At 41.9% G+C, this 27,598-nt stretch overlaps 1 protein-coding gene across 1 annotated transcript; it reads left to right on the top strand.

The window, feature by feature from the left end:
- The first annotated feature begins 130 nt into the window (after positions 1 to 130).
- LOC133933764 (dynein axonemal heavy chain 10-like) lies at positions 131 to 26,508 on the top strand. The gene is made up of 78 exons (XM_062380980.1): positions 131 to 458; positions 1,002 to 1,111; positions 1,214 to 1,322; positions 1,400 to 1,515; positions 1,650 to 1,866; positions 2,045 to 2,202; positions 2,520 to 2,750; positions 2,930 to 3,120; positions 3,226 to 3,424; positions 3,533 to 3,727; positions 3,867 to 4,037; positions 4,395 to 4,571; positions 4,655 to 4,813; positions 4,947 to 5,098; positions 5,423 to 5,574; positions 5,684 to 5,848; positions 5,933 to 6,140; positions 6,268 to 6,424; positions 6,534 to 7,013; positions 7,110 to 7,268; positions 7,352 to 7,468; positions 7,562 to 7,664; positions 7,751 to 7,929; positions 8,020 to 8,231; positions 8,325 to 8,481; positions 8,594 to 8,827; positions 8,907 to 9,029; positions 9,119 to 9,352; positions 9,465 to 9,688; positions 10,518 to 10,787; positions 10,868 to 11,051; positions 11,255 to 11,389; positions 11,746 to 11,898; positions 12,026 to 12,214; positions 12,406 to 12,552; positions 12,771 to 12,962; positions 13,093 to 13,211; positions 13,308 to 13,466; positions 13,588 to 13,723; positions 13,810 to 13,948; positions 14,027 to 14,148; positions 14,274 to 14,490; positions 14,833 to 14,952; positions 15,052 to 15,197; positions 15,275 to 15,427; positions 15,532 to 15,792; positions 15,890 to 16,062; positions 16,153 to 16,246; positions 16,375 to 16,542; positions 16,911 to 17,099; positions 17,477 to 17,648; positions 17,733 to 17,936; positions 18,021 to 18,101; positions 18,197 to 18,394; positions 18,493 to 18,654; positions 18,771 to 18,945; positions 19,718 to 19,899; positions 20,001 to 20,137; positions 20,229 to 20,446; positions 20,613 to 20,834; positions 20,983 to 21,130; positions 21,274 to 21,553; positions 21,646 to 21,875; positions 21,972 to 22,245; positions 22,337 to 22,441; positions 22,541 to 22,695; positions 22,785 to 22,939; positions 23,147 to 23,330; positions 23,462 to 23,662; positions 24,102 to 24,311; positions 24,424 to 24,519; positions 24,618 to 24,789; positions 24,883 to 25,014; positions 25,186 to 25,397; positions 25,490 to 25,657; positions 25,828 to 26,008; positions 26,083 to 26,228; positions 26,330 to 26,508. The coding sequence occupies exons 1-78, from the start codon at positions 230 to 232 to the stop codon at positions 26,474 to 26,476; spliced, it is 13,731 nt and encodes a 4,576-aa protein (XP_062236964.1). The 5' UTR covers positions 131 to 229; the 3' UTR covers positions 26,477 to 26,508.
- The last annotated feature ends 1,090 nt before the right edge of the window (positions 26,509 to 27,598 follow it).

Raw genomic sequence — 27,598 nt, 5'->3', positions numbered from 1 at the left:
GGCAGGCTGATGCCTTCCAGTCTCCGCTCTGGGCACCAAACTCCAGGAGAAGGTTTGATGGTCACCAAGGCAACGTGAAACCTTTAAACTACAACAGCGTCGTAGTGATGGTTTGTAGTTTGTAGTTGTCTTTAGTAAAGTGTGTGGACGACACGTGAGCCGGACAGGTGTCAGGGGGGGTTGGAATATCTATGTGTTCACGTCTGGCTGTTGAGAGAGAGAGAGAAACATGGTCCACGACGACTTACGAGTGGAGTGGATCCGACAGCGAGTGTCCGCCGGCTTCAACTTGGACAAGTGTCCCGAGTGCTTCGACGAGCTGCTGAGCCGAGGGGACGGAGAGGAGGAGCAGAAAATCATCCGCTACTTGAACGTGCTCACCGAGGAAGACTCGCCCTCGTGTCTCCTGTTTTTCAAAAGTATTCGAGAGGAGGAAGTGGAAATTCAAATTCCAGCAGGTAAATTAGCTTCAGTGCTAATAGCCTACACCGGTGCAGGGCCGTGCATAGGCGGTTGGAGGGCCAGGTGCGCAAAGTTATCATGGGGGCGCACGGAACATGATTTTCAAACACTGCCCCAGCATAATTCAATAAAAATTATATCTTTGTAGCCTACTATATAAAGCAATTTATAAATAAAATAATAATAATAATACATTGCAGCAAATTAAATACATTTAGTCGTGCTGCAATAAAAGCCAGTAGCGAGTCAGATTTAACTTTAGCCTCAGTGTTCCCTAAAGTTAGGCCTTCATTGTTGACTTCAAGGCCAAACACTTGATGATGCTACTGTGCACAACTGAAGTTATGTCCCCAACATCTGCTGGTGGCCACTAACACCTGCATCGACTGGTTGTTGGTAACTTAAATTGTGCAGAAGACCTTCAAACGTACGCAAGATATTCACCACCTAGTCCTATGTTGTAAAATATTGATTGCAGAAAGAAGGTTTTTGTACTGTATTTTAAATACTAAAAAATAAGTGAAACATTTGTACCTCAGAGAGGAGGAAAGACACTGACCCTTCAGATGCAGGCAATAACACCGGGATTCAAAGAGGCACAGAGATAACCACAGGCACAGAGAAGAGAGATGAAGAGAGTCCCAGCCATGTGAGATTAACTTTAATACTCTTTAATTAAACTTTCAATTAAATGTAAATGTAATTAATTTTAATTGCAGGTTTGAACTTGTGTCTGTTTGTGAATTTTCAGAGGACTGAGGCTCAAGTGGTTTATCACATTGAGCTTCATGTGGCAGTCAACAATTACTTGGAGAGATTTTTGAAATCCAGTGTCTTCTACTTTATCAGGAACACAAAGGGTGAGAAGGAATCCAACCGAGCATGTTGAATTCTATTCCATTTAAAAACAATCTGAACCAAGAGATTTGTGTTTTAGAGACCATTGTTGAGCCACTGGACATGACTGAAGCCAATATCCTGATGCCCAGGCTGTTTGACATCGGCATGCACAGAGGACACCCCCTTCTTGTACTGCGGAACAAACTTGAAAATGTAAAATTCCTCAACAACCAAACACAACCACTACATTCTAAATCAAACAGAAAAAATCCACATATTTCCCCAAAGTCTCACTGTTTTTTGAATAATTAGTATAGGGTGATAACTGTTTGTCTGTTTCCCATCAGATGTACATACCTTTGCTTTCTGTGAAGCGGATGGAGGTAACTGGTGCAGGTTATCACAGTGAGGATGTTTCTTCTCACAAGGAGGGCAGTGGAGAGGGAGAAGAGGATAATTTAGCGAAGTCAAGTCAGCAAGTCATGATTCGTGACGAGTTGCTCAACAGGACACACAAGTTTTTGGGACTAATCAACACAACCCTCCAACAGCTTCAGATTCTAGGTTTGTCTTATTTAATTTATCAGAAAATCGTTATCAAGAAAACACAACAAAGGTTTAAAGGTTATTCACATCTGCAGATTGTAAGGAAGCCTTAGATATACTACACCTGCTCAGTTTTAAAACTCTTTTCATTCTATTTAATAATAATTACATCTAAAGATCACCATGTTTCTCACAGACGAGGTCACACTGGACATGCCGGAGCTTGACCTACGGCCAGAGGTGGATGTGCTTCTTTCTAATCCAGAGATGGTGGAGAAGTTGGAGCAGTGTGTAATGAACTGGCACACTCAGATTACCATTGTTATTGAGGAGCAGCAAGACAAAAAGCCACAGGTTTGTGACTCCTCTTGTATTCTGATTTTCAACTCAGGCGGGTTTGGTGGAATCGAAGTTGAGAAACCTGAGGTCAAGACCAGAATTTACACGTGTAATTGCTGCTGAAATGTTTAATTTAATACCTGCAGGATTAAATCCCTGTCAGCTCAAAATGAAATTGTTAGGTCAAGGAAAACTTACATGGGGGTGATATCCATATACCAATGTGAAAACAGTTTTTTATGCCTCTATATGAATTTTATTCTGTGTATTTGTCTTTGTCTTTTATCTGGAACCTGAGCCTGAAAAATGTATGTCTGTCCTTTTTCCTCCAGGCACCGGGCCCTATGGCTGAGATAACTTTTTGGCAGGAGCGTGCATCCATCCTGAGTGCTCTGTTCAAGCAGCTCAAACAGCCGATGGTGGCGAAAATCCTGGAGGTGATAACCAAAGCAGATGCAGGCATCGTTCAGACCCTGGAAGGAGCAGTTGCTGAACTTAATAAATACCGTGTTGAGTCAGACGATAATTTACGTTTCCTCAGCACGCTGGAAAGACACTTCATGGTGAGCTGCACATTTTAGAAATGTAGTATTTTAATCTTTTATTTTTGATTGACATTGTAACCAACAATTATTGGCAGTTACATGAAACACACTTTTTTTAAATGAAAATATTGATGACAGAATCATTCTTCTATTCTCTCAGTTAACTTCTTATTTTATTTTACCATTATCTTTAATAGAATCTGGCCTCTGGAGCAAATTTTGCTGTGATCCTGGAGACAATCCCTCATCTGATGGACAGCCTGCAAATTGTGTGGATAATCTCTTCTCACTATAACACAAATGAACGTATGGTTCCTCTGATGGAGCGTATTGCCTGGCAGCTGTGCGAACGTGTGTCTCAAGTTATTGATGTCAACACATTGTTCAGGTATGTACAAAATAGATACGACTGAATTTACATATAATCTTAAATAAATTTGACAAACTATATTTCATAAGATTATAACTCAACATTGTGCTGTGCCCTGGACAGAGATAAGAAGGAAGTGGCCAAATCCAAGGTGCGTGATGCTAAACAGGTTCTGGACCGATGGAAGTCGACCTACTTTGAGGTTCGCGCTGAAATTGAAGAATCTGGAAGAGATCCAAGATGGGAGTTTGACCGCAAGAGACTGTTTGAGAGAACTGATTACATGGCTTCCATCTGCCAGGATCTGAACAATGTTTTGCAGGTGAGTGATCATAAACTTTAAATACTTACCCCTCACTCAGTAACTGAATGGCTGAATGTGTATAAAGAGCCTCAGTTTTGATGGTTCTCCTGGATTTGTTTGGTGCAGGTTTTGGAGGAGTTCTATAACATCTTTGGTCCGGAACTGAAAAGTGTGACTGGTGACTACAAACGCATCGATGAAGTGCTGTGCAGAGTGGATGGTCTAGTTTTGCCCATTGAGGGGGTCAATTTTAATCCTTTCAACATGTGTAAGAAGAGCAGCTGGAAAACCATCATGAAAGACTTCGACACTACATCTCATGTGAGTTTAGCATCTACTATGCAGAAGCCATGAAAATGTTCTGAATCAAAAGTGTAATTAAAAACAGAAGGGTCAATGCACAATGCGACATTTTCCCTTAGTTATCAAGCTGATTTTCTTTTTTCATATATCTGCGCAGGCTATCGAGGGAGAGGCCATCAACTTCATTGATCAGTCTTTTAAGACACTTCGCTCTTCAGCTGCCGGCTTTGACATGCTCCTGAAATTCAAGCACATCCGCTCCAGAGAGGTCATCAGTAAACATTTGATGAGCAAGTTCAATGATATACTGGCTCAGTATTGCAAAGAGGTATTCTGCCATGAAGTTGCAATTGATTAACTTGCATGTGATAATATGTGATAATATAAGATCATTAGAAATGAGGAGCAGTTAGTCCATGCAGGTGTTGTGCAAAGTGACTAAATCCAAGGAAAGATTCAAACCTTAATTACTTGCAACGTTACACTGCATTGCAACAATCGAAATTTAGTTATTAACTATGACATGTATCGTATATACCTGTAACAGATCCAGGTTCAGTTTATTAATGAAAATAAAACCTGGAAGTTACAGTGCAACTAAAAATAAAGTATTGGTGTAGTTTTGAAGAGATTAATCAATGTCTGCCACATGCAGAGTGCCTAAGACTTTTTGTCTTTGTTGTAGGTGGACAACATACATGAAATATTTAAGGCAAACAAGGATAAACCACCACTAAATATGGATGAGCCTCCTGTGGCAGGAGCCATCAGCTGGGTCCGATCTCTTTTGTACCGCATCAAACACACCATCCTTACCTTCCTGGAGCAGCCAGAGACGCTGGAGAGTACACAGAGCAAAGTGGTGAGTTACTTGACTGTTTCAAGGTGTAAAACGCCAAAATGTTTTTGAAACCCTTTCATTGACTATTGCTGCATTCTACTCAGGCCAAGGACAAGTATGTGCAAATGGCAATGCAGTTCAGGGACTATGAGCTGAAGAAGTATGAGCACTGGCTGGCAGAGACGGAACACAGATTGCCATTGCTAATGAAAAAAGCCCTGTTGGTCATGATTACCTCTCCAAACCAAATCCCAGCCGAATTGGTATTCATCTCTCTCTTCACTTTTGACTCATGCTCTGTATTTTGAAAAATACATATACACTAATGCCTCACACTCCTTGTTTCTAATTCTTACTGTTTGCCTTGATTTTTCTAATTCTCAGGCTGTTTCTAAGGAAGGAAGATTACAGAGGGATGTGCAATACCATGTGAACTTTGCTCCAGAGGTCAGGGAAATCATTTCCGAGACAAAACACATGGAGTTAATGGGCTTCTCTTTACCTAATCTAGCTCTAAATGTCACACTACAGTGGCACAAATTATTCAGGTAACTTGAATGGCACTCAATGTAGTAAATACCTTACAGTCCCCTGAAATATGCCAATACAATTGCTAGCATTCATGGATAATAGTCCTTCTTTTTTGAGAAATTCACAAAAAGGTTGAAACAATGTCTCAAAAAGTGTGTGTGTGTCCTCCAGAAGTCAATGGGTTCTTCCTTTGCCCATACCCTTCCACCAAACTTAAGAAATAAGCTCAGTACTTTTTTGTGTAATCCTGGTAAAAAAAAGACAAACTCTCTGTAACTGAGAGCAGAGTTTATTTCCAAACAACAAACACAATCAATTGCCTTTCCCATCCTTGTACCTAGGTATGTTGATGATCTTAAAAAAATTGTCAACTGCTACCACTCTGTGATGGACAGCCTGAGTCAGGCACAGTTCACCATGTTGGCTCAAGAGATCACAGAGGTCAAACAAGTGATGGATTTTGGGTGCAAAAGACTCAAGTGGAGTTCCTTGGGTACGTTGCCTACACACATAGAAATGTTTAATCCCTTTAACGCTTATTTATGAACACTTGTGGTCAGATGAAATGAATACTTCAGATGAACTGTGTTATTTTCTTTTAGGTGTTCCTGAATTCATCAAACAAGCTCTCCAGGCTGTCACTAAGTTTGAGTCTGTTGTCAATCAGATTCAGAACAATGAGAGAGACATTGATTCCAAGCTGCAGTCTATGGCGATGACCAACCTGCTTAAATGTTCAGTCCCGGATAAATCTAACAATTTGCCAGGTAAAAGAATACGGAATATTATCTTTTGATAAAAATCAATCAAACTTTTTTCCATTGACATAATGCATGTGGTTTTTTTCCAAGGCATCAAGGAGTTCTGTGAACATATTGAGCAAGAGCGGGCAAAAACTGTGCATTTGCTTAGTAGGAAGTATGCTGATATTGGACCCCTCATCACTAAAACAGAACACTTGATCATGCAAAGCAGCAGTGGCAAAGCCAAAAGTATGGCAGATTATTACAAGCACTGGGAAAGCAAAGTGTTCGACTCCCTTGTAAAGATGGTGATGAGGTAAATACAAATAGTCAATGTTTTTGAAGTCATCTATTTAGTGAGCAGTTTTTATCAACACCCTTGTGAATTGCTTAAATTATCTCTCATCCTCTGTAACATCCCTCTTGATAACCTTCACATTCAGGAGCATTCAGGCCTTCAACACTTCACTGATGGGACGTACCACCCTGTTCCAAATTGATGCCATCCTGTCTGCCCCAAAGATTGTGTTGCAGCCCCAAAGCAATGAGATCTACAGGCTGATCATGCAAAGCATCAGAGACTGTGTAGAGAGCACGAAGGTTTGATCATCATGATTCTTTAGTGTTTCACGTTTTGATAACATTTTTATTTGTGATCCTTTAATACTGACAGCTAAAGACTTAATTCTGGCCTAATTTTGTCTTTCAGCAATTTGTGCGTTGGATGCATGGGACCTGCATTGAGTGTCCTCCGCAACGTGTGGAACGTGAAGATGAACTGGTGACATTTAACTTCTACAGCGATATTTGTCAGGATCCTCAGATAAATGAAAGTGCCATGACAGTCTCCCAGAATGTCCAGCAGCTGCTCCTCTCTATGGATCAGTACCTGAGCCACTGGAAATGCTATCGGTCTCTTTGGGAAAAGAAGAAAATCATGGTCAATGAGACATTTGCAGCAAGAAAACCCTCCTTTGTCATGTATGATGACAAGCTTCAGTTCCTTTCTCATATCAGTCAGGAGGTTATGTTGGAACCACTATTTAAGACTGACCACGTCATCCATCTAAACCTGGAGCCTCTGGTTCATACTGTGCAGAAGACTGTTGAGTCCAGGATCAGTTCACTTGGGAGCCAGCTCAACAATACTGCCAAAGAGGATCTCTTCAACTTGAGAGATGAACTCTTGGTACTGAATCACCCTTCACAGTTTATGCATGTGTTTTTAATGTAAATAGTCTTTGATTTTGATGTCAGCTATCTTTATTGTTATTTTCTACAACAGCAACTCTCTAGGAAGCTGAAACAAAGTCCTGAAACCTTTGAAGACCTGAAGTCTGTCCTTGCTACAATCTCAGGCATCAGGGACATGTCTCTGGAGGTCGAGCTGAGATTCAGGGATATCAAGGAAAGATACAGAACACTGGCAATGTACAAAGTGGAGGTACTGTATGTTAAATTATTATCCCATGAAAACACAAGTTGTTTCCCTTGCTGAACGTCTCATACGCTAAATTCTGTGCATAGGTTGAAGACGATGAACATGAGCTGGAGGTCGGTATTGACCAGATGTGGAGTGACCTTTTTGAAGAAGCCAGACAAGTGGATCGAAGTTTGACAGATGTCAAGAAATCATTTACTCAGGTAAGACACATTCTACTTGAACAGAAAATTGTAATTAAGAAATATTAATTAATAGATTTACATGTATGGTTTTCTTCCTTTTTTTGTCCACAGACTACAAAGGAGAAGATTGAAGAGTTTACACAGGACTTGTCGATCTTTGCTGAGAGCTTCAATATGCATGGTCCTCAAGCTGTGGGAGTTGATTTGGACAAAGGTACTTAAAGTGTTTGTTTGTGTGATTCCCCAGATTTAACTGAAGTTCAGGGTTTTAACCCTAACTCTCTCCTTTTGTCCTTGCAGGATTGAGCGTTATGGTAGTATATGAGGCAGAGCTTGACAAGGTATTGGGAGGACGCCAGGAGCTAACTAATGCTGAGAAGCTGTTGGACCTACCAATCACTGTATACCCAGAGGTTATCACCATGCAGAAGGATATGAAAGGCTTGAGACAAATATATGATGTTTATAAAGCTCAGAAGGTGGGATATGTTGGCTTTTAGAAATTTAGTTTACATATTGGGTCACAATTCTGGTCAAATGTGTAAAATGTTTACCCTGAAATCTTCTAGGATGCAAAGACACAGTGGTCTCAGACCTTGTGGGTGGATTTAAACATCCAGCTGCTCCAGGATGGCATTGAGGGTTTCATCAAAAACCTGATGCAGCTGCCCAAAGATGTGAGGGCGTTATCTGTGGCCTCTTTCCTTGAAGGACACATGAAGGAGTTCAGAGAGTCACTGCCTCTTCTGCTGGATTTGAAGAATGAGGCCATCAGAGACAGGTCGGTCTTCAGAAAACAAACTGCCATTTGAAAAATTGATGATATATTTTGAACAGGATATAAACCAATGTGTTTTTATGTTTTGGGCCTCAGACACTGGAAGGAACTGATGGAAAGGACCGGCACTAATTTTGAGATGAACCCTGGCACTTTCACTTTGGAGAACATGTTTGCTATGGAGTTGCATAAACATGTAAATGTTATAGGGGACATTGTCACCTCTGCTGTGAAAGAGCTCAGTATTGAGAAGGTAATCATTTGTCTTGGTGAATGACTTCTAACAGGAGTCAGGGATCAGTTGTTATCAGTTCATCAGTAAAATCATTAAGATGTATTCTCAATTGTTGTGTGTGTCCTTCCAGGGAGTGAAGGAGGTGGTGGAGACCTGGGAAAGCATGAAGTTCAGTGTTCTGCCCTATTTCAAAGGGACTGAGGAACGTGGGTCTATTCTGGGTGCAGTGGACGAGATCCTGCTGAGCTTGGAAAACGATGCCATGAACTTACAGAGCATGGCAGGCAGCCGATTTGTTGGACACTTCCTTGGCACCATACAACAATGGGAAAAAGACCTATCCCTCATTTGTGAGACCATAGAGGTCAGGGAGAGCGACCACATCTTTCTTCACTTTTTAGCTAATACATAAAATCCTGACTCAAACAATATTTCTTGCACAGGTATTATTGCTGGTACAACGAAAATGGATGTACCTGGAGAGCATATTCATTGGAGGAGATATCCGCTCGCAGTTACCAGAAGAAGCCAAGAAATTTGACAACATTGACAAAAAGTTTAAAGAAGTGAGTGTTAGAATATAAGCCTGCTGAAAGCAGAGTCGTATGTTACTTAACAACTCAAAATAATATAATTTTCTTCATTTCTTGTCTAGATAATGAGTGACACAGTGAAGAGCCCAAACATTAAACGGTGTTGCCTGGTTCCCAACCGGCTAACAGACCTGCAGGCCCTGAGTGAAGGTCTGGAGAGGTGCCAGAAGAGTCTCAGTGACTACCTGGACTCCAAGCGGAATGTGTTTCCTCGCTTCTTCTTCATCTCTGATGATGAACTACTCAGCATTCTGGGGAGTAGTGACCATGCCTGTGTCCAGGAGCACATTATCAAGGTATTATCTTCAAGACACTAAACCTATTCCTTTTTTCAAAGTAGTTAGTATAATAATGCTTTCCATGTGGGTAAAATGCCTTCCTCAATTTTTCTTTTCTTTGGTCCACAAGATGTATGACAACATTGCATCCCTGAGGTTTGAAGTGGACAGCCACGGTGAGACAGTGGCTGGAGCCCTGGTGTCTGCTGAGGGGGAGGTGATGGAGCTGAGGAAACCTGTCCCAGTGGAGGGCAGAGTGGAGGAATGGATGACAGGCGTACTACTGGAGATGAGGAGGACAAATAGACTGATTACAAAAGAAGCAATCTTCTACTACTGTGAAGACAAGAGCAGGTGTGTTTAAAGGGGACGGTGGCTCAGAAAGTAAAGTGAGTATTCTGCCCTCACTGCGTCCAATTAACAACACGTTGAGGTAGTTCTCCTCTGAACTTTGTTCGCAGTTTCCACTCATGAGAGAGATTGAAAACGGCAAGACAAAAATACAAACCATCACAAGGGTACAAATTATCCCATTCCCCATAGAGAAAATGAACTGTTCATTCCACGTCACAAAATAAGCTAACACGCTAAGCTAGAGCACCAGGCTAACACACGACACACACAAACGAGCAAATGCTAGCGCCATTATGCTCACAACTAAGCATGCTCAAATGTAGGGTTTTTATGCACCACATGATGTTATGAAAGTCATATTTTACTTCGACAACTTACAGGTCTAGCTCAGCATTGGCATACAGGGCTGGGGGCTTCAGCATGGCTGGGATCCATCGCTCAACAAGTGAACTTCCTACTTCTTGCTTATTCTTCAACTTCCTGTGTAACCTTCAACTACCTGTCACATCACAGGTCAACATATTAAAAACGATGACTTTCTTTAAATGAATGATAAGGCTCTGAAACTTGCAGGAGCCAGAACAGTGGAAATTTGATCCCTGCCTCTTCAAGTCTGCATGTCCAGGTGTCATTGGCTAAAACTCTGAAATCCAAAATGTCCCCTGACAATGGCCTGCAGAGAAGAGTTTTTTACTTAGAGAGCATAGAAGTACTGTATTAATGTGTTTTAGTTAAAGTCCATGTACCATTCTATTTAAATTGTTGTGCTGTGATAAGTTCTTTGTGTGCGAATGAGATTCAGTGTATCTGTCATTCCCGTGTTTCTCAGGTTGGATTGGATGCTGCTGTACCAGGGCATGGTGGTGCTGGCTGCCAATCAAGTGTGGTGGACCTGGGAGGTAGAGGACGTCTTTAAAAATGTCAAGAAAGGAGAGAAACGTGCACTGAAGAACTATGCAAAGAAAATGCACCAGCAGATTGACGAGCTAGTAGCACGCATCACACAACCTATGAATAAAAATGACAGACGGAAGTTCAACTCTGTGCTCATCATCAACGTACATGCAAGAGACATTGTGGACAGCTTTGTTCTTAACAGGTAAACCTTTCCCACTTTTTACTTTATTTATTGTATATGACAATATAAATAATGTACTAATAAAAAAAATGTCTTTACAGTATAATGGATGCAAGAGAGTTTGAGTGGGAAAGCCAGCTAAGATTCTACTGGGTGCAGGAACAAGACGACCTGTTTGTGCGTCAGTGCAGCGCTTCTTTCTCCTACGGGTACGAATACATGGGACTGAATGGGCGATTGGTTATAACCCCGCTGACAGACAGGATCTACCTCACCCTCACCCAGGTCTGAGAACTTCTGCATGTTTGTACCAACAAAACAAATAATGTGTAATGAACAAGCAGACATATGTAAATTGTTCTGTCAGCTGGTGTTTGACGCCAGGATGTATGTGCGTGTGTGCGTGCGTGCGTGCGTGCGTGCGTGTGTGCGTGCGTGCCTGCGTGCGTGTGCGTGTGTGTGTGCGTGTGTGTGTGTGCGCGATGTAGGCTCTCTCCATGTACCTGGGTGGAGCTCCTGCTGGACCAGCTGGTACAGGGAAGACAGAGTCCACCAAAGATCTGGCCAAGGCTCTAGGTCTGCTCTGTGTGGTTACAAACTGTGGTGAGGGCATGGACTACATGGTAAGAAGCCACCACTTATCTAATGATATCTAATAAAAACAGTTAACCTGTTCTGTGACAACAAATTGTTTACATTCTAATTTTCCTTTAAGACATAGCTTTATACCAAAAGATTAGCCAATATCTTAAATTATTAAAAAAAACTCTCCTGTCTCATGTAAAAATGCAACCACACTCCCTGATTAAGAGTGGGTATCTATAATGAGCAGACATGTGATCTTATGCACTTCTCAGTGAGGTCTGGAAAAATACTGTCTTAATAAAAACAAATTACACAAAGAAAAACCCACACATACTGTAAATTATTGTTTGTGACTTTTTTTATTTTTTCCCTTCATCTCTGTCTTTCCATTCAGGCTGTGGGTAAAATCTTGTCTGGCCTTGCCCAGTGTGGAGCCTGGGGCTGCTTCGATGAGTTCAATCGTATCGATGCCTCTGTGTTGTCAGTCATCTCCTCCCAAATCCAGACCATCCGCAATGCTCTCATTCTGCACCTTAAAAGATTTCAGGTAAGGCTATTGTAGCTACACAGAGCCAGGAATGCATTATTCCATTTTTCCTACAAGTTTAATCATATAAGAGATTAGAGGGATTTATTTCACCACTTTCTTCTCACATTCTTCCTCTGCACATCAGTTTGAAGGGCAGGAGATCAGCCTGGATGGTCGCATGGGGATTTTCATCACCATGAACCCAGGCTATGCAGGACGCACAGAGCTGCCAGAATCAGTGAAAGCCCTCTTCAGACCTGTGGTGGTCATTGTGCCTGACTTGCAGCTGATCTGTGAGATAATGCTCTTCTCTGAGGGCTTCCTAATGGCCAAGGTGATGGACACACACAAAAATGTGATTTATGTGATGCTCTCATCCTGAGCAATTTACACAGTATAACTCCATGTATAAGCGATGTCTATATAATGTACAAAATATTTCTGTAAATCTTTTTTCATTTACAGTAAACATAGATAAATCTGAAACTCTAAACTGTTTACCTACACTTGTACATTTCAATTCAGGTGCTGGCAAAGAAGATGACAGTTCTGTATAAGTTGGCACGTGAACAGCTTTCCAAGCAGTCTCATTATGATTTTGGTCTTCGAGCTCTGAAGTCTGTCCTAGTGATGGCAGGAGAGCTGAAGAGAGACTCGCCAGAGATCAATGAGGTAGTGACCAAAGTACATTTTTAAATACATCTTCATAGAGTAAAAAGAACTTCTGCTTTGGATTTAAATTCATTGTGAAAAAAGAGAATTATTTGTAATTCTACAGGTGTAGAATGATATTTGATTGATGTTGGGAGAATTCTGGACATTTGTTTAGATTACCGACTGCAATATTTTCTAAGATATTTTATGACGAAGATTCCATGTCCACTCTGCAGGATGTGGTGTTGATGCGTGCTCTCCGGGACATGAACCTTCCAAAGTTTGTGTTTGAGGACGTGCCTCTTTTTCTCGGGCTGATCTCAGACCTGTTCCCTCAGCTGGATTGTCCTCGTGTTTGCTATCCCAGCTTGAACGATGCTGTGGAACACATTCTGCATGAAAGCAAATACGTCATAATATCTAACCAGGTGTCTGATCTAAGTTTTATATTTAATTCTTTCAGACAGACAAGTTAGACTTCTCCATATCAGTAACAAATATTTAGTTCTAGCCTATGAGTTATTAAATGTCGTTATGCCCTGTTCTTTATGTTTTCAGGTGGATAAAGTGGTGCAGATCTATGAGACAATGATGACCAGACACACTACTATGATTGTGGGACCTACAGGGGGAGGGAAATCAGTTGTCATCAGCACATTATGTCAAGCTCAGACCAAGTCAGTGTCAATTTACATCACCTACATTTGTGCCACCTTCCTGATATTTCATGTGGAAAATATCATTTTTTAACCTTTATTATATCTCATCTTTAGACTGGGATTACAAACAAAGATGTATCCACTGAACCCTAAAGCCATCAGTGTCATTGAACTTTACGGTATTCTGGATCCTGACACTCGAGACTGGACAGATGGGATCTTATCCAACATCTTTCGTGACATCAACAAACCCACTGACAAAGAAGAGCGAAGGTAAAAAAACAGCTGATTAAGAACTGACTTATTCATGATCTGATATAGTTTTTTCATGCATAAATTGAGGGAAGAGATAATTCCTGCGACATAACAAACTGACATAAGCTTTGACTCGCAGGTACATCCTGTTTGACGGTGATGTGGATGCTCTGTGGGTCGAGAATATGAACTCAGTGATGGATGACAACAAGCTCCTCACGCTGGCCAATGGAGAACGGATCCGTTTACAGAATCACTGCGCTCTGCTCTTCGAGGTTTGTCTAAAATTCAAGACTGCTGTCAGCACAGTTCCTCTCCCAAATGTCAATGTTTAAATTATAAGAAAACTCTACCATTACAGGTGGGAGATTTGCAATTCGCTTCCCCTGCTACTGTTTCCCGCTGTGGAATGGTTTATGTTGACCCTAAAAACCTGCGATACACACCTTACTGGCAGAGATGGCTGAACAACAGACCTGAAAAGGTTTGGGAACAAATTAGCACTACATAATAGTTTTACTTGTTTGTAATTTGATAAAATCTCACACTGTCCTTTTTTCTTTTCTAGGAACAAGAAGTTCTAAACAAACTGTTTGAGAAATATGTGCATGGCTGCATTGAAATGATTGTGGATGGGATTGTTGATGGGAAACAAGGCGAGAAACTGAAGACTGTCGTCCCACAGACAGATCTAAACATGGTGGGTTAATCTCCTTCTATCTCACTCCAGTACCTGTGTTGTAATTAAAGAATTGAATGAAGATCAGTTTATTCACATCTTCAGACTACTTACATTGACTGTGCCTGTGTTGGTGGTATGTCCAGGTGACTCAGCTGTGTTTGACACTGGATGCACTGCTTGAGAGTGAAGGCAGCAGAGGTGAAGTCCTGGAGTGTTACTTCCTGGAAGCTCTGTACTGCTCACTCGGGGCCACATTGCTGGAGAGTGGCAGGATCAAGTTTGATGAGTTAATCAGGACAATTTCCTGCTTAACTGTCGTATACGACGAGAAAACCCTGGCAGGACCTGGTGAGATCCCAGGTAAGAAGAAAGGATTTTTGTGTAGATGATTATGAAGTTAGCAGTCATCATCAAGATTATGAATTTAAATATACCCTTTTAGAAATCGTTTGATTGTGGGTTACATGTCTTATCTTATACGAGAGAACAGGGTTAAGAGTTGAGTACCTATAATATGAGATTATACAAATATCCTTGCATGTCATAAAAGTCACTGTCGAAATTCAATTTAAATGATTTATTCATGGTTTTAGTTTCAATCAATTAATATCACGGTGAAAGTTTAGCTTTTTGACAGATTTATTCTATGTGTGGGTTCTATTGTGTCCTATTATTAATGAGAAAATGTCTCCATCCATACAGGATACCTGCAGACATTGTATGATTTCCATTTTGATGGCACAGAGGAGAAGTGGGTTCCCTGGAGTTCCCTGGTCACCAAATACATTCACAACCCTGAAATGAAATTTTCTGATATACTAGGTAAAGATAAATTCTGAGGACAAATCAAGCTTCCAGCGCACATGAATATTGATTTAAATTCCTCCACTTTGATTTCCTCCCTCTCCACCTTTGTTTCAGTGCCAACTGTCGACACCACAAGGGCCAGCTGGATCCTGGAACAGATGGTGAAAATAAAAAGGCCAGTGCTTCTGGTTGGCGAGTCTGGCACTTCTAAGACTGCAACCATTCATAACTTCCTCAAGAACCTCAATTCAGACAAAAAGGTACTTTTGCTGTCCAAACTTTTCATCCAATGTCATCATATTTGAGGTTAAACTGTTGTCTTCCTTTCTGTTTCTAGATTACTCTGATCATCAACTTCTCATCCAGAACGACTTCAATGGACGTGCAGAGGAACCTAGAGGCCAGCGTGGAGAAAAGGACCAAAGAGATCTACGGGCCTCCTGTGGGAAAGAGACTGCTGATCTTTATGGATGACATGAATATGCCAAAGGTTCCTGCTTTAAGCATTCAACAAAGTCTTTTATCTCTTCTGCGTTGCAGAATGACAGCACTCATATGATCAACATTACTCTAATATTCTCTATGCTCATCCAGGTGGATAATTATAACACACAGCAGCCAATCGCACTTCTGAAGCTGTTATTGGATCGAGGAGGCATGTATGACCGAGGGAATCAGCTGAACTACAAACTCCTGAAAGACCTCGGCTTTGTTGCTTCCATGGGAAAAGCAGGGGGTGGGAGGAACGAGGTGGATCCTCGCTTCATCTCACTCTTCAGTGTCTTCAGCATCCCCTTCCCTGCAGTGGAGTCACTCAACCTTATATATGCTTCTATTCTAAAAGGCCACACCAGAGTAAGTCTCTCTTTCCCACATGGATCAATACAAAATCTGAATCTCAGTCTAAAAAACATAATCACTCAAATTTAATAAACTTGATTTAATATTTTAGCTGTTTGAGGAGGCCATACAGAAGGTGTGTGACAAAGTCACGTTCTGCACACTCGAACTTTACAACAGCATCATCAAAGATCTGCCTCCCACTCCGTCGAAGTTCCACTACATCTTCAACCTGAGGGACCTGTCACGGGTCTACAATGGACTAACGCTTACCAAACCAGACAGGTCTGATCAAGAACATTCACTCACTTAACACTAAATAGATTAACACTCTGCAGTAAAAGGGCTGTGTTTCAAAATATCTGTGCTTTACAGGTTTTTGACTGTCACTCAGTTTGTGCGAGTCTGGAGGAACGAGTGCCTGAGAATCTTTCATGACAGACTCATTGATGAGACTGACAAAGCCTTGGTAATAATCGCTTATTTATCATAACACTTAGTCTAACACGTGTAATTGTTCCTCCTGGTTTAATTTCTCTTGTATAAAAATAGTGTAGTGTTTCATTTAATGTATCAAATGTGTGTTTTTGCTATCAGGTACAAGGCCACATAAAGAAGCTGGTTGAGGAGCATTTTAAGTCCGATTTTGAAGCCGTCATCAAGGACCCAATTCTTTTTGGAGACTACAAGACAGCCCTCAGTGAGACTGAACCGAGAGTCTATGAGGACATTCATGACTATGATGCTTCGAAAGCCCTGTTTCAGGTATTGCCAACTTGTAATAGCATACTGCAAAAGTACATTGTGACAGTTATTTGTCATTAACTCCCATATTTACCCTGAGAGGAGGCCTATTCACACAAACAGGGTATTATTTTCACTACTTTCTGTGTGTGTACAAAATAACTCAACAACACATGGATGGAGCTGATCAATTAAGAGTCAAGGACAAGGTCATCAAAAATATGGTTGCTAAAACATTTTTTTCAAAATTATCTCCACAAGTAATAGGGTAAGAAACCCAGGCATTTGGGTCTCTGTAAGCGGAAATTAACTCCAGCCCTTTGAGGGCTGACTATTATAATTGATAGACTGATTGATTTACTGAAAAACAACTCTGTTTTTTTCTGCAGGAAATTTTAGAGGAATACAATGAGAACAAGTCAAGAATGAATCTAGTTCTGTTTGATGACGCTCTGGAACATCTTACCCGGGTACACCGCATTATCCGTGTCCCTAGAGGCCATGCATTGCTTGTCGGCGTGGGGGGCTCTGGCAAGCAGTCCCTGACCAAGCTTGCTGCTTTTACTGCTGGATGTGAGGTAAAACAAATCTTTGATGGGTGTTGTAAAGGCTGAATGATTCCCAATGGTGGAGTAACAAAGTTATAGAAAAGCAAAAAATCATATTTATCAACACCTACCCATTAAATGTTTTACACCATGCAATAGAAGAAATGTACACAAGACATTCAATTTTTATATTTGCATTCACTGCCATATCATAGTTCAGAATATTTATCTTAGTACTGTGATAGCTTCAGTGAAGCTTGAGAAAGTGTTGAAACCACAGTCGTCTATTTAAAACAGCCACAAAGAGAAACTCAAGGGGAAGATTTGGGTCTGAAGGGTTAAGCAGCATTAAACTATATCTATAAAGTAATCTGAAGCAGTCCATAATAGAAATTTTCTTTCCCCAGGTATTTGAGATAATATTAAACAGAGGATACAGTGAGTCAAACCTCCGTGAAGACCTGAAAACACTGTACTTGAAGCTCGGCATTGAGAATAAGAAGATAGTGTTCCTCTTTACTGATTCCCATGTTGCTGAGGAGGTCTTCTTGGAACTCATCAACAACATGCTGACTTCAGGTTGGTTTCGCTCTTATGTTCTGGCTCACAGTACATTAGTCTTTCCTAAAAGTTTCAGCTGTAGTACATTCTCTGTCCTAACAGGCATCGTTCCTGCATTGTTTCCTGATGATGAGAAGGATTCAATTGTCAACCAGCTTCGCGACGAGGCTCTTAAGATGGGAGTAGGTCCTTCGAAAGAAAGTTTGTGGCAGTTCTTTGTCAACAAGAGTGCCAACAACCTGCACATTGTTTTAGGCATGTCCCCAGTGGGAGACACCTTGAGGACACGCTGCAGGAACTTCCCAGGTGAAATATTTTGTCAGTAATCTCTTAATTGTAATATAATTTCTGATTTTATTTACGCCAACTTTATTTACCTTTCTATCCCAGGACTGATGAACAACACTGTGATAGACTGGTTCCTGCCATGGCCTCCACAGGCATTACTTGCAGTTGCTCAGTCTTTCCTTGGTGTGTAATAATACTCACATCTTTTAAAAAATGCATTTGTGCGGCTATATTTATTTTCAGTCTTTTAAGACACTTTCTTTTTTTTCTTTCTCCAGGTGAGAGTCCCATGATTCCTCAGGTGCACTCTGCAGACGTGATAGATCATGTATGCATGGTCCATTCTTCTGTGGGGGACTACAGCAAGCTGTTCCTGCAGAAACTCAGGCGGAGTAACTACGTTACTCCAAAGAACTACCTGGACTTCATTAACACCTACTCTAAACTCTTGGAGGAAAACGACCAGTTTATCCTGGGTGAGAGGATGGAATACGTCAAACGATTTGTTCCTTATGTGCATGTTTGTGATCATTGAGACACTTTTATCTTGTTAACTTTTTCTCTCCATTTTTAGCTCAGTGCAAGCACTTAGAGGGAGGTCTGGATAAACTAAAAGAGGCCAGTGAGCAGCTAGCTGAGCTGAATGTGAAGCTAGCAGTCCAGAAGGTGGTCCTTGCTGAGAAGTCAATAGCTTGTGAAACCCTGCTGAATGAGATTGTCACTAACACCACTGTAGGTCAGTGACTGACTACATCTCTTATCTCATGGTTTGAACAGAACAACAGTGCATTGTAAAATGACAAAAGTAGAAACAGCTGGTACAAACCACTTTTCAATAACTTCTCCTTTTAGCTGAGGAGAAAAAGAAGTTGGCAGAAGACAAAGCCGAAGAGATTGAAGAGCAAAACAAAGTGATCGCTGTTGAGAAGAAAGAAGCTGAAAGTTCCCTTGCTGAAGCTCTGCCAGCATTAGCGGCGGCCCGCAACGCTCTTAAGGACCTCGAAAAATCTGATGTCACAGAGATCAGGTAAACTCTCCTCCTTGGTTTCATTCTATAGAGGAAAAAGCTACCAATAATCATAAATGAATAGATGGACAGTGGTCTCTGTAACACATACTAAAACTATGTGAAGAAGATAGATGATAACCCAAAACATGCTGTAGATGGAGGTGATTATTGTTCTAGGATCTTTAATTGCAGACGGAAAAAAATTGCTAAACATATCTGACATAAAATTGTCCACCATCTATTTATATCTCTTTTTGTCTGCCCTTTATCGTATATTCTGAGTAGCCGAGATGTCGATGATGGTGAAGTTTAAGGAAGGATTCCGTGGATCCAGAACTAGCTTGTATAGCAAAGTTTTATTACAAAGAAGTTCACAAATCAGGATGGGCACCATGGTATACCGGAAAATTCACACGCCAATATTGAAGCCTGAATTTGCAGGAGTCAAGCCCACATTATATAGAGAGGTTGCCTACGCCCATGACAACGTCCCACATCCCATGTTTGAGAGGTGCATGACTGCATGTGTCCAAGCATTTAAGTAAATGAAATGGTGTATTCATAAAGACAGGCCTCTTGCTTAAAGACGACAACCCATGTTCTATACTCATCCATTAACAGGTCAGAGATCATTCCCTAGGGGAATGAACTAACGAGAAATACATGAAGAAATTCCTGTGAATCTAAAGACGAGGGCTGAATGCTTAAACATGTGATTCTTGTTTATACCTATGTTAAAGGGATCTAATTAGCTAAATATACCACACCTTCTCACTGATTCCTCTTGCAGATCTTTTGCCAAGCCTCCCAAACAGGTGCAGATGGTTTGTGAGTGCATTTTGGTTCTGCGTGGCCACAAGGAGATCAGTTGGCAGGCAGCTAAGGGGATGATGTCAGAGGCTAACTTCCTGCGTTCACTGATGGAGATGGACTGTGATTCCATAAGTAACGGTCAGCTTAGGACTGTCAAAGGTAAGTCAGTTTCACGATCAATTGAAAATTACTGTAAAAACTGCAAATAATAACAAATACTAGTGACTTTTTGCGCCATCTTTGCCAATTTGTTTAACCAGGCTTCCTGAAAAACCTCCATACGAGCTTTGAGGAGATGCAGGCTATCAGTAGAGCTGGCTCAGGAATGCTCAAGTTTGTTGAGGCCATCATGGGTTTCTCTGAGGTTGCCAAGGAGATAAAACCTAAGAGAGAGAAGGTATTGCAAAGTTTGAAACAGGTATTCCATCATGCTACATAAGGATGAACTCCGTAATCTTTGAACAATGGTTCTTCCATTACTTTTCTAGGTGGCACTTCTAGAGAAGAACTTCTTTCAGAGTAAGAAGGAGCTGGAAAGCATTCAGAGTGAGCTCAGCAATATCCAGAGAGAGTTGCAGGCTCTGGGAGATAAGTATCAAGCTGCTATTGAGGAGAAACAGCTGCTTCAGGAGGAGGCTGAAGTCATGGAGAGGAGGCTGATATCAGCTGACAAACTCATCACCGGCCTGAGCTCTGAGAATGAACGGTGAGACTGTAAAAGATGCAACAAAGGAAGTTACACTTGCCTCTATGAGACTAACTTAGTCTGCTAAGGGTTGCTTATCTGATTCTTTCAAATGTCTCTCTCACTATATATTTGTTTCTTTACCATCTCTCTTTTCAACCCACTCTTCTCTACTATCCCCACTCAGGTGGACGCAAGATTTAGAGGAGTTGAAGCAGAGGCGCGTGCGTCTCCTTGGCGACTGTCTGATCTCTGCTGCTTTCCTGAGCTATGAAGGCGCCTTCAGTTGGGACTTCAGGAATGAGATGGTTTACCAAGTATGGGTTAAGGATGTGGAAGAGAGAGGCATCCCCTTGAGCCAGCCTTTCAAAGTGGAAAGTCTTCTTACTGATGAAGTAGAAATCAGCAGGTGAGAATTAGATCGTTTGCTCATTATAGGTTTTGAAACTTAAATTGTTTTGTTATGTATTTGTCTTTATTTAACTATTCTTGACTCCAACTACGGGTGCTGTGGGTTAAGTGTGTATGTTTCATATAAAACCTGTATGATACTACAGATGGGGATCTGAGGGCTTGCCTCCAGATGAGCTGTCCGTGCAGAACGGGATCCTCACAACCAGAGGGAGCCGATTTCCCCTGTGTATTGATCCTCAACAGCAAGCCCTCTCCTGGATCAAGAAGAAAGAAGAAAACAACCAACTCAAGGTACAAAAGATTCCCAACTCTTATTACTACTAGCAAGTCCAAGAGTGACTTTAGACAAGTTTCCACAGCTGACAGCCCACGAGTCAGCAGTTTGGAAAGAATCCCAGCATGTGGTCCTGACACTGTGATCCTATTTTTCCCAGATCTCATCTTTCAATGATCCAGACTTCCTGAAGCAGCTAGAGATGGCCGTCAAATATGGTTTCCCATTCCTTTTCCAAGATGTGGACGAGTACATTGACCCTGTGATCGACAATGTCCTGGAGAAGAATGTCAAAGGAGCAGAGGGTAGACAGGTCATCATGCTTGGTGACAAGGAAGTGGATTATGATCCCAACTTTAAACTTTATCTCAACACCAAACTGGCAAACCCCAAATATAACCCATCAGTGTTTGGAAAAGCTATGGTCATTAACTATACTGGTAATATCCTTTGGCATAGTAACCATAGTTTTTGTCTGTAAGTTGTAAACAGCAGGTCTAAGTGTCCCTGGATCTGTCTGTGTTTCATGTAGTGACCCTGAAGGGTCTGGAGGACCAGCTGCTGAGTGTAATCATGGGCTTTGAGAAAAAGGAGCTGGAGGAGCAGCGTGAGAGTTTGATCCAGGAAACAAGCAACAATAAGAAGCTGCTGAAGAACCTTGGGGACTCCCTGCTCAGAGAGCTGTCCCTGTGTACAGGCAACATACTGGATAACACTGAGCTGGTTTGCACACTGGAGAAAACAAAGTCAAAAGCCAGTGAGGTCAGTTTGGTCGAGCAAACAATGGAATGAACAACAGCAAATTCACTGATTTCATTCATATTATTTAATTTCTTTATTTGATGTTTTGATTCTCAGGTATTTGAGAAACTCCAGTTGGCTGTGAAGACATCTGTGGACGTTGATAAACTCAGAGACGGCTACCGACCAGCAGCCAAGCGTGGTGCTATCCTGTTCTTTGTGCTGACAGAAATGGCTCTGGTGAACACCATGTACCAGTACTCTCTGGCCTCCTACCTGGAACTGTTTGACTTTTCACTGCGCAAAGCTCTGCCAGACTCTGTCCTGCCCCTGAGACTGAAGAACATCATAAATACTCTGACATACAGTGTTTATAACTATGGCTGCACAGGTAAAGTAATTGGAAATTATACAAAATTACAGAAACAATTGATAAAGCACACGGTTTGTCATTATTTTATAACCTGACCGCACATCCTTAGGTCTGTTTGAGAGACACAAGCTGCTATTTTCCTTCAACATGACCATCAAGATCGAGCAGGCAGAAGGAAGAGCACTTCAGGATGAGCTTGAGTTCTTCATCAAGGGTGAGATATCCAGAGAAGTTGAGCTCAGAGACACAAACATGTTTATGCACCCAATGTTCAAAGACAATGTTTTAACGTTTTTCCACCACCTGTGTAAAGGTAATCTATCCCTGGAAAAGAGTAGCTGCAAAAAGTCCTGTGAGTGGCTCCAAGACCAGGGCTGGGAAGACATCGTGAAACTCGCAGAGCTCTTTCCTGAACAGTTTGGTTCTCTGCCTGATGACGTGGAGAAAAAATCTGCTGACTGGAAGTCAGTAAGTGAACATAGTGACACAGGTCTCACTGCGGGTGTTTGGATTAATTGGTTACTTGTTTAAAACTCATTATTTTTTCCCCACCTCAGTGGTATGACTTGGATGGACCAGAACAGGCTCCGTTCCCCATGAAATATCAGGAGAGCCTGTCAGCTTTTCAGAAGCTGCTGTTGCTGCGCTGCTTCCGTGTGGACAGAGTCTACAGAGCTGTGACCGACTACGTCACTGTCACTATGGGCAAGAAGTGAGTCTGTTTCTCTCTGTCTCTGTCTAAACGCACACACTGTATATATGTGTCTGTATACGTATGTACATTGTATGTTTATACACCACAATTACATCACTGTGGTTGCGGCTGACCAGGAACAATTAATTTATGAAGTTAACAGAACATGTGATATAAGAAAGACTTATCAAGAGTTTCCACATGTTATCTTGTTTTTCTGCTCAGGTATGTCCAGCCGCCTGTGATCAACTTTGATGCAATCTATGAACAGAGTACCCCTTCCTCCCCCATTATCTTCACCTTGAGTCCTGGCTCTGACCCAGCCGGTGACCTGATGAAACTAGCTGACAGGTCAGGCTTTGGAGGCAGCAAGTTCAAGTTCCTTGCGATGGGCCAAGGCCAAGAGAAGGTACTGAATCACTCTTACATATCACTGCTATGAAACTGTGGCAAAATGAAATATGTATATGGAGCAGTCCCAATAAGAAAGTGTAGAAAGCAAAGATTTGAGGGTTGTCATCTTCTGTTCCTCTAACAAAGGTTGCACTGCAGTTGCTGGAGAATGCAGCCTCCCGTGGTCAGTGGTTGATGCTACAGAATTGCCACCTGCTGGTGAAATGGCTGAAGGATCTAGAGAAGTCCCTAGAGAGGATCACCAAGCCCAATCCCAACTTCCGCTTGTGGATCACCACCAACCCCATTCAGGATTTCCCCATTGGCATACTGCAAAAGTCACTAAAGGTCAAACTAAAGTGTCCCTTTACCTTCAGTAGTGTTTTCTTCAGAGTGTTTGTAGACAGTGGAGTTAACTTCTGAGGATCTAGTAGTTGGCCCCAGGATTTTCACATATAGGTGCTGAATTTAAATAGTTTTACTCTATGTAATGGGAAAGACACTGGTTTTCTATACAGCAAGGTGATACTCTCCTTTAACAGGTTTTATTTGAACAAATAGACACGTAAATAAGATTTTAAATAAAAGGAAACATCAATAGGAACACATTAGTGTACAATATGTCAATATAGATATTTCTTGTGTAAAGAGTTTTAAAGCTGTAGATCACATCATTTGTTCAAACTGCTGTTTTCATGGTATACTTAATCAAGAAAATACTATAACTATAGAGACAGATTTCAAAGATGAATCACTGTGTTTACATGTAATTTCATGATGCATGTAGGTGGTGACAGAGCCTCCCAATGGACTCAAGCTCAACTTGAGATCCACGTACTCCAAAATCTCCAATGAGACCTTGACCCAATGCCCACACCCTGCCTTCCGTAGCTTGTTGTATGTGCTGGCCTTCTTTCATGCTGTGGTGCAAGAGAGACGCAAGTACGGCAAGATTGGCTGGAACGTCTCCTACGAATTCAACGATTCTGATTTCTTTGTAAGTGCCACAGATTCATTTACAGTGTGTTGGAGAGAATGGATTTGTTTAGATTCTTTTTTGTTTCTGCTTATTGATATCATTCTAATAACATTGTAACTTTGCTCAACAGGTGTGTGTGGAGATCATGAATACCTACCTGACCAAGTCTCACAACCAGGGAGACAGCAACATTCCCTGGGGAAGTCTTAAATACCTCATTGGGGAGGTTAGTCTAAATTACTTTTGTTTTAATAGATTATATCTGTGTCATCCTGCTAGCTGATTCTGTATAAATTCAGTATTTGTGTGTGTAATCTTTTATAGGTCATGTATGGTGGACGAGCCATAGATAGCTTTGACCGCAGGATCCTGAGCGTGTACATGGATGAGTACCTCGGAGATTTCCTCTTCTACACCTTCCGCCGCTTCCACTTCTTTGAAAACAAGGATGTGGATTACAAGATCCCTCCAAACGGGCCCAAGACAATATATGTTGGTCAGTTGTTATTTTCACTTTATTTCATTCCCTTACTTTAAGGTGAAGTGAATATTGTGCCACCACTCACAGATTTACACTGTTGTGTTACAGATGAGATTGAGACGCTGCCATTGGCAAATACGCCAGAGGTGTTAGGCCTTCATTCTAATGCAGAGATAGGATACTACACACAAGCAGCTAAAGACATGTGGACCCACCTAATATACCTGCAGCCTCAGACAGGTATTGTATGATTCGGCATCTGTCATCTCTCTCGTCTTTTTCCCAACTCCAACATCCAGCTCTGAGTCCCCTTGTCATAACATCAATTATTTTCCAGAAGAAGTTGTTCCATACTGTTAAAGGCTGTTTGCTGTCTCTCTTACTGTCTTTTCTCACTCTTTTATGCCTCAGGTGAGTCTGGTGGAGGCATCAGTCGGGATCAATACATCAGCCAGGTGGCCCAGGACATTCAGAGTAGGCTTCCACAGTTATACGACATGGACGTGATTCGTAAAAAGATTGGCACGGACATTTCCCCGACGTCAGTGGTGCTGCTTCAGGAACTAGAGCGCTTCAACAAACTGGTGTTCAGCATGCAGCGCTCCCTGGCTGAGCTGCAGAGGGTGAGACAAGATGTGTAGAACACAAACAGACAGGTGTTGAGTCATTGTGCTTCCCACAGGTTAGTATTTGATCTAATTCGCTTGTCCCACAGGCTTTGGCTGGCGAGGTGGGTATGAGCAGTGAGTTGGATGAAGTCGCTCAGTCCCTTTTTAATGGACACATTCCTGCCATGTGGAAGAAGTTGGCACCTGATACACTCAAGTCACTTGGCAACTGGATGAGCCACTTCAGGAGGCGTTATGAACAGTACAGCCACTGGGTGAGGATCCGACACTTCCATTACAGATAATCACTTATATGTAACTATCTGTTTTATTGTGGAACTCGAATGGCACTCAGTTGAGCACCTTACTCCAACATGGCCCAACAGTCCCCTTAAGAGAATAATTATTCAAGTCAAATTGTGTCTGTGTTCTTTGTGTCCATCAGGTGGATGAGGGAGAGCCCAAGGTAATGTGGCTGTCAGGACTTCATATCCCAGAGTCTTACCTGACTGCCATGGTCCAAGCTTCATGCAGGACAAATGGATGGCCTCTGGATCTTTCCACCCTGTACACACAAGTGACTCAGTACCGCAGCGAGAAAGAAGTCAGTGACAGACCTGGACAAGGTAAGGAAATTACTTTTATCCTTTTGCAGCGTGATTAGAATTGAGGTTAAGACTGATCCTCTTTTTCCCTGCAGGCTGTTTTGTGTCCGGCCTGTATCTGGAGGGAGCAGATTGGGACATGGAGAGGGGCTGCCTGGTGAGGAGTAAACCAAAGGTTCTGGTTACTGAACTGCCCATTCTCAAAGTCATACCAATAGAGGCACGCCAACTCAGGTTACAGGTGTGGACCACAGGAACTTCTTGCCTCCATTCTAAACTTAAGTATATTTTGATAATTTCTCTCAAATCTGTGATTATTTTTTGTATGTTTCTTTACCACAGGATACGCTACGAACACCAGTGTACAAAACGTCCTTGCGGAGGAATGCGATGGGTGTGGGGTTGGTGTTTGAGGCCGACCTGTTCACCACCATTGACATCTCCCATTGGGTGCTACAGGGTGTCTGTTTATACCTCAATGCAGACTAAAGGCAGGACTCAGCCTCACTGAGCTTCCAACAGTTGATGTGTTTTTTTTATTAATTCATCGGTTATTAGAAAACTAAATATTTCGAGTTATTGCCTTTTTCAAACCTTGCATTATCTCATCACTAGATGGCAGCATACAACAGTACTGAACTCTTCACTGTGGACAGGAGCTCTAGGGCAGGGGTGTCAAACATGCGGCCTGCGGGCCGGACGGCAATATATGTCAATACGCCATCTCACTCTATGCCAGTGATTCTCAAACAGGTGGGGCGCGCGACCGGGAGGGGGAAATATGAGGCGGAACTAATGTTTTGACGTCGGCATCTCTTGAACAGTCGAACAGTTAACAAATTGTTCTTTCGCCATAGCCAGGGGTCAGCCACCTGCAGCGGCTCCCTGTACAATGTTGTGCATGTCGCGCATATTTTTCACATGCATATGTATCATCGTTGTAACAAAGTGATTATAATTTAATTTATTTTGTTTCTATTTTTGAAAAAGTATAGAATGATGGAGGAATGTAGTGATAAATGTCACCAAACGTACTTCAATTAAGTTGAATTTAAGAAAAGTTGAAACAGATTAACAGAAATAAATGTTGCACGTTCCTACGATCATTGTTGTGGAAATCATTGTTAATAATTATTTTGAGAAATTATTAACATTGACTTGATCAGACAGTCTCTTCACATATATTATTAGTATTATTAAAAGGTGATCTTTGCAACTTTGTTATTCAGGAAGTTTGTATCAAACAAGTAGCCCTTCGTACTACTCAGTACCTTCGAAGTAGCTCACAGTTTCAAAAAGGTTGGTGACCCCTGCCATAGACCATTGGTTCCCAAACTTGGGGTACGCAAAGTGTTTCAGGGGCTACGCAGTGGTGTGCACGGAGCCCCGGGGGGGCTGTAATCCCACCTCAGTCGGCGCGCGCCAGCCCCTCACCTTTCACTTACAATGCGTGCGTCAGACACCTAGGTCAGTGTTCCAAGATGGGTCGGACCCCTCTGTTATGTTGGTTTCATGTTGGTAACCGCCACGCTCACCCCCACCCTGAGCGACGCGATGCCGACCAGGGCGGAGGGGCGTGGCCCCGGCGGTGAAAAAAAAAGGGGGGGTACA

The sequence above is a fragment of the Platichthys flesus genome, chromosome 3, assembly GCF_949316205.1.
Source record: "Platichthys flesus chromosome 3, fPlaFle2.1, whole genome shotgun sequence".
Classification (NCBI taxonomy): domain Eukaryota; kingdom Metazoa; phylum Chordata; class Actinopteri; order Pleuronectiformes; family Pleuronectidae; genus Platichthys; species Platichthys flesus.
The sequence above is the reverse complement of the archived record's forward strand: the minus strand, read 5'-3'. Positions and strand labels throughout refer to the sequence as shown.

Excerpts from the sequence above, each read along its gene's own strand:
- LOC133933764 (XM_062380980.1), top strand. The coding sequence starts at position 230 with ATGGTCCACGACGACTTACGAGTGGAGTGGATCCGACAGCGAGTGTCC. Across the intron at positions 8,828-8,906 it reads TCATTTGTGAGACCATAGAG|GTATTATTGCTGGTACAACG; the intron begins GTCAGGGAGAGC and ends TTTCTTGCACAG. Across the intron at positions 21,554-21,645 it reads TATGGTCATTAACTATACTG|TGACCCTGAAGGGTCTGGAG; the intron begins GTAATATCCTTT and ends TGTTTCATGTAG.